Raw genomic sequence first — 10,414 nt, forward strand, 5'->3', positions numbered from 1 at the left:
GAGGAGAACCTTCAGCCCCAGAGCTGGGGAGAGCCTCTCGGGCTCTGGAGCTTGCTCCCTCTTTATTGCTAACCACACATGATATCACTTTAGGGGAACATCATTATAGAATCACACGTCACAGAAAGGGGCAGCAATTCATAACAACCTCCGTCATAGGGAGGGGTTGCAACATAGGCAATCCAAGCAATAGGAGGGGGATGACCTAGGGGTGAACACGTAATAGTAAAGGGAGGGAATAGGGGAACACATGTGGCAAGATGGGTGGACCCTGGACTTGATATTACAGTATAGCCTAAGCTTAGTCATCTTAGAGTTGTCCAGGGCTTGCCTTCAGGCGCTCCTTCAGGGGAACAATATCAGAAGGGAGTGGGCCCTATTTGTTGTAGGATAAACAGTGGTGTCTGCTTGGTCTAGACAGTTGATAACTCTCAGGGAGAATGACTCCCAATCCACTCTTGATGACCTCCAAGTGTACAATCATTCTCAAGCAGGTAAGTCTGGCATATATTTGGGGGAGACAGCTTGAGAGAAATCCTTCTATTTCCCACAATTTCCCCTTTTGTTTTATATATAAAATTCAAAACCCACCTGGGCTACACAGTTATTTTCTATACATTGAAGGCTGACAAGGCAAAACTTCATGATCCAATTAATATAGCCAAAAATTCAATTGTGGGAAACAGAAGGATAGTGAGAATAGTGAATAGCGAAAATGGAGAGAAAAGGATAGTGTACAACTTGAAAAAATTCAATCATTGCCATTGAATTTTACATAAAAATTATTGTAGAGTTGTATATTAGAGTTTACATTCTGAGCACCCAAGTTTGCAAAAGGCAATGAATGACAGTGACAGCCCAAAATCTACTGGCAGAGTCCCCACATAGATTAAGCCTCCATTGAATTATTTCTGATCATTTACCAGGAGTGTAGATAATCTTGGCCTCAGGCAGAGTACATGTGGAAAGTAGATTACCTCCACCCTTCTCCAGCCAACCCAAGAAGGGTGACTGCTTTGGGGTTTGCCCTGGTGTGTCTTTGATGAAGGTCACCATGCTGCCCACAGTAGAGGGGTGGCCATAGTCTTGTGTCATGCCCTATCAGTTTTTCCCTGAATGTGTTGGTCAGGGGACCCTGCTCCAAAGCCCTTCTGTTTAACATTGTACATCCCCAACCATGGTCCTGTTCTTGCTTCTGTGAGTCCCATCTGTAACTGTGATGTATTGAGCTGCCACCAGTCATGTATCTGTGACAATTTCCCTTGTTCTATGCCCTATGTCCCAGCTGGAATCACCAGCTGCCACCTTGATTGTGTGCTGATGGCCTCCCTCATTCAGATGATGTGTCTGTGTCTGCGTTGTCTGTGACACATATGGAGTCACCATGAGTCAAAATTGACTCATCAATATTTTCTAATTATGTTATTTACTGATAAAGTACTATGAAGTAAATAAAACATGTCAGCCTGTTAAGGCCTTTGGGTGTATCTGTGTGTGTTTGTTTGTATTCTAATTTACTGATAATATTATATATTTGGAAATGCATGAGAAAATCATTTAGAACTGATGAGAATAAAGATTACTTAACATAAAGTATATTTCTCAAGTTCAAGAGAGTTTCTAAAAGCAAAAATATTTATGAGAGGTAGTAAATCTATCAATATACTTCATGTTGTAATTTTCCATCGAACTGATTCCAACTCATGGCAAGCCTAAGTACAATTCAACAGTTAACCCTTTTCTCCACCAAGGGTCTGGTTAGATGTACAAAACAAAACAAAGACAGAGGAACTAAGGAAGTGAGGATTTACGATAACATGTTTAGGAGTAAGCTAGATAGTATGACTTACCATGATTCACTCTTATCCCAAACTCAACCTAAATAGTCACGATTGTTATATTTCTCAATCAAATTCACCGTTTTGATTCTTTTCTATGCTTCAGATAAAAAAATTGAATATTTATTGTCATGTCAACAGCCTATTCCTAAAATAGAACAAACTACATAGTATACAAATTACATTTATTTTTTCACTGAAAATTAAAAATGAATATATTGCCTTAGTTAAAAATAAAATGAAACTACAGAAAGGAAATTCACCAAGGCCATGACAATGTAATACAAGAATAGATAAAGGAGTACTTTTATCCAAGCATCGGGTATCAGGAGCATTTTTTGCTACTTCTGACTGTATATAAAATCTTTCTTAATCGTGAAAAATCATGTTAGTCATGAGCTCTGATATAGTTCTACAAAAACATAAACCTTGTAGTAGTTTTCATTTCACCCTTCAGATTTTCTCTACATTTTGAAATAGTCTTCTCATGTCCAAGATACTGTGATTTTTATCTCCCTTTATTTAAATGATAAAAAAGCAACATTTCTTTTACCCATCACTCCAATTCCTAACTTTACAAACTCTCAGAATATCCTCAGCTGAGTTGAAATATATACGTATTTTTAATACAGTGCTTTCAAAATTTTCAGAGGCAGAGATGCCAAAGTAGGATCAATGAGATTAATAATCCTCACTTGTAAAAATTATTTTTGAAAGTAATTTTTTAACTAAGTTCTTGCAAGACATTTTCTTGTAGGCTAAATAAACCGTATGTCTGAAATGTGCATGCTTTCCAATTTAATAAATGTAGATAATTGATCTTGTGATTTATGGAGTCTAAATTGACAAAGTCCCTGAATATATAGTAACTGTTTCTCAATGTTTGTTTTAATATTTAATAGATATTTAACCACTATTAGATCAGAGTCACAACACCTCATATTTTTAGAGGAGAACCATTCCATGGCTTTTTTCATTTGTAATATATACATGAGCAGATTGCCACGCTCTTTCAGTGACTAAACGGACTCTGTTCAAACTGCTACACTTTAGAGTAGGCAGACACAAGCCATGTTCATAATGATTTGGAGCCAATGCCATCGCAACACCTGATTTATTTTTCATCACAGGATAGATATTAGGTTAAGCAAAAATATTTGGGTTTTAAAAGTAACAAGAATTTCAAAATACTCTTTTAGAAACATTCTTAAGACTGTAGTAAAAAATTGAATCAGACTAGTGCTATTGTTTGTTTCATTCTCCCTCCCCCCTTCCCCCCCATTAGGATAGGCACCTAGTCTCTGACTGATGCTGTCATCCCACTCGACTCTCTCAAAGGACAGTGTCCCCGCTGCTACCAATTTTTCCTGCTTTGCCAACGGGCTCATTAGTAAAGTTTGAACTGGGCCACAAAGGATTCTGTACCTTATTCACCCTGGTGATCCCAGGGCGCCTCTGGAAAACCGAGCAGAACATAAATAACATTGTTATTTTTTTAGTACAAGAAAGTGAACTCCCAGCTCAGAATTTGCAGATAAAGTTCTTTTCTTCTTCCTTCCATTGAACTTTCTTCCTGTCATGACACAGAGCAAAGAAAAGAGTTTCCTAAGCTTTAAATAGCACCGTGTATCTAAGGAGAATTATTCTGATATGAACATGGGAACTGAGAGGAACCGTTGCATCTCCAGGAGACGCCTGGAGAGTAAGTATCCGCTGATGACAGTGGCTGAGCCATGCACAGCCATGCTTCTGAACCTCTCCCTAGTGAACCACAGTAAGAAGCTGCATGCGGAAACCATGAAAAATGACCAAAACTGTAAGTAACATAAGGTAGGTAGGAAAATTAACTTTCCTTTTGAGATGTAAGGGAATGAAATATCTGTTGGTATTTTCTTCTGTACTATGATTACTTACGATTGTTTCAATTATTAAATATATGAATGTATTAGATAATTTATAAAGTTATTCAACAGAACTTTCACAAATGGAGTGTATAGTCGGAGCTATGTCTATACATCCAGAAGCAGTCACCCATGCAGTGCAATTTGGGGGATGAACAAGAATATACCTCCTAAGTTACTATATTGTATACCCTTTAAAATGATCCATAGCTTACAAGTTGAGCGTTATTGATCTTCAGCCTCTCTGGGAGTATTGATGGCATAGTGTTTAAAGCTCTTAGCTTTTAACTGAAAGTCTGACTGACCTCATCAGCCTCTACCAAGGGAGGTGTGCTGTGTGCTTCCTTAAAGGCTTTCAGCACTGGAAACCCTTGCATCCAGTTCTACTCTGTCTTATAGGCCTTTTGTGAGTCAGAATTGACTTGAAGGAAATGAGATTGAATTTAGTATCCTTTTCTACATTGACTATTTCTGTTGTTTATTTTATGATGAAAAAGTAAAATATGAATCAATAATTCGATCTCTCCTGGGTTGTTATTAGACCAACAAAAATGTTCTCTTAATATTTAATTGAGACAATTACTCTAAATAGAGTAATAAGTTAGGGAGCAGACATGTATATATGTAATAAGTTAGAGAGCAGAAATGTACATATTTATGTACCTTCCCTCACAAAGATCTGTACAGAATTAGCAAAGATTTCACTAAGGCATTTTTTGTTCAGGTATATTTGTGGAGAAATTTGAAAATGATGAAAGCAAGGATGTTAATACTTTGTTTTATCAAAGTCTTTTTTATTTATTCAACTGTTTGCGATCCTAAAGTAATTGAAGGAGAATTAGTTCTTAGCTAAAACCAAAATAAACAAATAAGACATAGTATAAACACATTGTTTTAACCACCAGGGAGAGAAACCATTAATACATTGATTTCATCTAACAATGGAAATATAGAATTTGTGTAAGAGAAATAGGATTAGATGGAGGTGAGCAACCTCATGAAGTTTCAAAATAAAGAGCTCTTTTTCTCTCATTGTGTTAGCTGCTTATTAGTGTGAGACACTAGCAAAGAAAATAGTTTAGGTAATTTATGGATTTCTGGGCAAATTTCAATTTCATTATAAAGTTAGTGTATTTACTAAGCTGTAGCTCTACAATGTTGACTAGTGTACTTCCTTAGGATCATCATCATAACCATACCTGGCCTGTACTCTTTCCTTTAAGATTTTTCATTCATAACATTTGTCTTCTGTGTAAGTTTCCATATTGCTCTTATGATTCCTTAAACCCAAGAAGGGCCTCATCATTATCCCTCAGCAATGTTACAAAGGTGCATAGCCATAGAAAAGGAGGATTTCTTTCTTTCTTTTTTTAAACCCACAGGCTACATGTAATTAATTACCAGGAAGTATTTTAAAGTAAATTAAATGAAAAAAATCATTCCCAAACAGAGTAAATGTTATCTCCTGGGAAGCTATTTCTCTCAGTTATGGAGTAATATCAGGGACCCTAGGGACTCTGGTTTCAGGTGGAACGTATTTTCATAGCTAACATTATAAGCCATTAGTACTGGCTGAGGACTTGTTGTTTCTACATAATTACAGAGTCTGAAGAATAGGAAGGACTTCAGAGAGTTTGCAAACAATGGAATTATGTTATTTGGAGGAACATTTTGAAGCCCCCCTCTTATATAAGACTCATTATACAAGAAAATAAGTTAATTAATATTTTAGAAATCTTTCAATTTTATCTGAAATTATAATGTAAATATATAAATGTATTACATGTGCTATATGATTTAAGGGAGAGCATTGATGTAAGGTAGTGGCGGTGATATCAGAGTGGGGAAATAACTTTTCTTACTTGCCTATATTGTCCTGAAACATAAATATGCATGTTAAAATATTTATCCACCCATTACATTCCCCACCATCTGGCTAACCTTTATTAGATTTGACTAAGCCAGATAAATCTATGTTTGTGATAGGCATCCTTGATATTCTGACTCACAAAGTTCCACATATTAAATAACTTAGTCAAATGCGTGTGTTTCTAGAGGAAACAGAATGGAATAAACATAGAATGGGAAAAAGAAGGAAGAAGGTGAAGAAGGAAGAGAGGGAGAAGGAGAGGAAGAGGGGAGAGAAAGAAGAAGAAACACTACATGAATAACTCCAGTGAATATGGCTGGATCATAATAGAAAGAGCTTGGCATTTTTTCCCCACTGAAAATAGTTTGTCTCACATTTCCCAATAGCTGTGTGGTAGCAAATCCTGCCGTAGAGTACAGTTCACATGCTTTAATAGAAAGGAGGAGAGAGAAGGCTCCAGGGGTTTCATTCTTCAGGAAGGTTCTTTAGACAAAGAAAATGTCAGAGTAGAGCATACTATGTGTATTAGTCTAGGTCCTTTAGAGAAACAAATCCACATCAATTCATGTAGAAGAGAGTTTTATGTAAAGAAAGTGTGCATCACGAAAACATCCCAACCCAATGCTGCCCAAGCCCCAAGTCCAACATTAACCCATTAACCCAACACCAGTCCACAAAGTCCTCCACCTCACAAAACAGAGGCAATGATGCTGATTGTAGGAGGAAAGCTGAGTTGGTGAACGAATAAGCATCTCAGCCGTGGCAGGGGTCTCCACACGGCTGCTCCAGCACCCAGGGCTGCTTCGGGATAGGTCCATGTGGCTTCTCCTTGGGGATGTCTTGTAGGAAGTCAATCTTGCAGGCTGAAGCAGGAAACTGCTAAGGCAGCTGCACCCTGGTGAGACCATCACAAAGCAAGAGACCTGAGAACTAGAAAGGCGAGGCTCACCACCCATTTATCCCTCCGCCTTTCAATTAGCTCCACATGTGTTTATCGGCCAGGTTGGCACAATTAACTAACTCAATATGAAATCAGCATACACAGCCAGTCCACTTGAGGAGACAAGTAAAGGGTAGTTGGGGGTTTATATGAAAATAGCATGGGTCATGGGGACAAACTGCCCTTTTGTCAAAAATGTGCCTATACTTTTGGCAAGTGTTTGTACGAAGACCCAAATCGAATAGGAGACCAAGAGGATCCATTCTATCCTCCCTTTAATTATATCATTGTACAAATAACTTTAGCTGTAACTCATCAATATCATGCAAACAAGTATGTCTGTTGACTCTGTTCCATTTTTTTCAGATTGCATTTTATTAAAGACCCCATATATGTCAGAAAGAGGCGTCTTAGGATGTGTAAAACAAAGTCTTTACTGTGCAGAAGTTTAGAGAAGCGGACTGTAGATTATAATGCAATGCAATGAAATCTAAAGTGTAATAATCAACAGATGTCTTAAGCACTCTGTAGCATAATCTCACATATGCAGCATCAGAAACTGAAGGTCTACCTCCAAAATTGATGCCTAAAATGTCAAATCACGAGACTAATAAACATCAGCCAGTCCAAAGAGGCTAGAATGATTCGGTATGCTTATTAGGTGTCATAGAGAATAAATTCATTATGATAATATTAATTGTTAGTAGAACTTGGTGTATGAAGAATAAAGATAAGGAAGTAATGACAGTTGAGGCAGGGGCGATTCTTTACATTTTGTTTGTGTATGGTCTTGCAAGACATGTAAGAGACATGGTGCTTGAACCAGATATAGATGACACTGGAAGAGAACAAGGCTTGGAGGGTGGGATGGAACAATGACTTGATTTTAAGAACATAGAATATGAATGGGCTACAAATGTCTAATGAACGACCCGGTTGTGCTTTATCCTGCTGTGCACACAGCCATATGAATTAGAGCTAACTAGATATTGCTTACCAATAATAGCAAATGTAATTGATGATGAACACTTAACTAATAGTTCTTATGTGAAAAATGTTTGGTCTCTAGATTTCCCCAAATATATAATAATTGTCAAAATTACCTTTGCATAGTGTAGAATAAGATGTACAAAAACAGACCATGCAGGGAGAAGTCTCAGATAGCATACTAGATAAACAGAGAGAGAACTCTGTGTAGGTCCCTTAGAACAAGAGATCTAACGTGAGAAGGAAACAAGAATGATGGCAGGGAACCCTGTTGGTATGTCAGGCAAGAAGAAAATGAAACGCACTTAGTGCCAAGTACAATGATGCCATTGTAGAGAAGGGGATGGGGATGGAAATGAGAGTAAGACTGCAATGAATCCAAGCCGATATTGAGCAGGAGTAAGATAAGGAAGTAAACAAACCCTGTGTTTTCAATGGAATTTAAAACACAATGTAAAAGAATCACAGCCCAGAAAAATATAGTTTGTGATATTAAATGTAGTTCTACTTTCAAGGGCTTTTGGGGGAAAGGGGGCAGACTCAACTAATTGAACTACAGCAGGAAAATACGTGCAGATATTCCTTTTCATAAATAAGTGAACACGTATTTATACACACGGGTAAAATAAGGAGGCTGGTAAGGTCATGGGCTCAGCATTGGGCTGCTAACCACAGGTCAATGGTTCAAAGCCACAAGCTATTCCAAGTGAGAATGTGATGCTTTCTGTAGTCTCTGAAGCCATGAGAAGCAGCTCTACCCCGTCCTTTAGAGTTACTGTGAGTCGGACGCAGCTCAATGGCAGTGAATAGAGGTAAACTAGTCATAGAGCAATCCATAGTACTCTAGTGGTAAGAAGAAAGGATATTAAGCAGGGCTTGATAAAGAAATAAGTCTCAGGGTCTAGTGTTTTATATTGTCATTGTCATTTGCTTGTTTTCCAGATGAGAATCTTATCCTTCACATAATCCTTTGATATACAACTGAAGATAAATCACGTTATTCATCACCTACTTATGTGCTATATTTATGGCTCATGTTATGCAAAAGAATTTTAGTATCCAGGGAGTGGCATCACCTTTTCTATTGGTTATTTCAATCCATGTAATATGTCATAAATATTAAGGTATGTTTCTATATTTTGAATGTCAATAAATGATTATAGATAAGGTTGGATTGTTTTACAATAAAATGAAACTATTTTAAACTCTCAGCTCCCCAGACTACATGTACAATTCAGGAAGACTATTGGAATAGAGGTGATATTCATCATGATGTTAAGGGAGAAAAAGAAATATGTTTAACTTTGTCTGACTTTTTTGTTAATATAAATCCATTTATTTGGAAGCTCTTACAACTCTTATAACAATCCATCCATCAATTATATCGAGCACACTTGTCAATATGTTGCCATCATTTTCAAAATATGTTCCTTCAACTTGAGCCATTGGTATCACCTCCTCTTCATGCCTTACCTCCCACCCCTCCCTCACTTGATAAATTTATCAAGTTTGTCTGACTTTTATATACAGGGCTACTCTTTACATAGAATTTGACGAGATGCCTCCTCCTAAGGTCTCTTTGATTTTCATATGCAGATCGGGAAGCCATCAACTGTCAATGATGAGGAATCACACAGTTATAACCACATTCATCCTGCTGGGGTTGACAGATGACCCCAAAATGAAAGCTCTGCTGTTTACGTTTCTGTTCCTCACGTACCTGTTGAGTGTCACCGGGAACCTGACTATTATCACCCTCACTCTCGTGGACTCTCACCTGAAGACTCCTATGTACTTTTTTCTAAGAAATTTCTCCTTTTTAGAAGTCTCATTCACCACGGTTTGTATTCCTAGATTTCTTTATAGTATATCGACTGGGGACAATACTGTTACATATAATGCTTGTGCAAGTCAAATATTTTTTGTGATTCTCTTTGGAGCAACAGAATTTTTTCTCCTGGCAGCTATGTCCTATGACCGCTACGTGGCCATCTGTAAACCCCTTCATTACATGACCATCATGAGCAACAGAGTGTGTATCATCTTAGTCCTCTGCTGTTGGGCAGCTGGTTTGGTAATCATTGTACCTCCTCTTCTCTTGGGTCTCCAGCTGGACTTCTGTGATTCCAATGCTATTGATCATTTTAGCTGTGATGCAGGTCCCCTCCTTAAGATCTCATGCTCAGATACTTGGTTAATTGAACAGCTAATCATACTTGTGGCTATATTTGCACTCATTATTACCCTCGTGTGTGTATTCCTGTCCTACACATACATCATCAGGACAATTCTAAGATTTCCTTCTGCCCAACAAAGAAAAAAGGCCTTTTCTACCTGCTCATCTCACATGATTGTGGTTTCTATAGCTTACGGGAGCTGTATCTTCATCTACGTTAAGCCTTCTGCAAAGGAAGAAGTAGCCATAAATAAAGGAGTTTCGGTGCTCACAACTTCTGTTGCTCCCTTATTGAACCCCTTCATCTACACCCTGAGGAACAAGCAAGTGCAGCAAGCATTCAACGACTCCTTAAAGAAGATTGTCTTTCTCTCAAAAAAGTAAATGATTTGATAAGCCAGAGTGAAATGAAAGAAGAAATTCCCCTAAATACGTTTGCTACAACTTCTAATTTATTTCATTGCTTGCTGAGTGTAATTTAGTCATATGAATTTTCTCAAAATCTTTTAGTTGCACATCTATTTTTGGTTATAGTCAAGTTCTCCTTGTTTCAGGCTAATACCATGCTTGATGTTTTCCCTCACTATGAATGTCAAAAATATATTACCAAGATAGTGATGTTATCTTGGAAGAAGTAAGGCCATAGTACTTCTTAGAGGCAAGAATGGCAAGATCTTATATGCTTCGGACATTTTGTCAGGA

At 37.6% G+C, this 10,414-nt stretch overlaps 1 protein-coding gene across 2 annotated transcripts; it reads left to right on the forward strand.

The window, feature by feature from the left end:
• Nucleotides 1–3,786: 3,786 nt before the first annotated feature.
• LOC101656354 (olfactory receptor 6C2) lies at nt 3,787–10,096 on the forward strand. 2 transcript variants are annotated; one of them, XM_030887338.1, is made up of 2 exons: nt 3,787–3,827; nt 9,142–10,096. In XM_030887338.1, exons 1-2 carry the CDS (start codon nt 3,823–3,825, stop codon nt 10,094–10,096), a joined length of 960 nt encoding a protein of 319 aa, XP_030743198.1. In that variant the 5' UTR covers nt 3,787–3,822. The 2 variants fall into 2 exon arrangements, with proteins under 2 accessions (XP_030743198.1, XP_004717922.2); XM_004717865.3 differs by lacking the exon at nt 3,787–3,827 and having other exon boundaries at nt 9,122–10,096.
• The last annotated feature ends 318 nt before the right edge of the window (nt 10,097–10,414 follow it).

The sequence above is a fragment of the Echinops telfairi genome, unplaced genomic scaffold (assembly GCF_000313985.2).
Source record: "Echinops telfairi isolate 266 unplaced genomic scaffold, ASM31398v2 ScPeMD7_7404;HRSCAF=8442, whole genome shotgun sequence".
Taxonomy (NCBI): domain Eukaryota; kingdom Metazoa; phylum Chordata; class Mammalia; order Afrosoricida; family Tenrecidae; genus Echinops; species Echinops telfairi.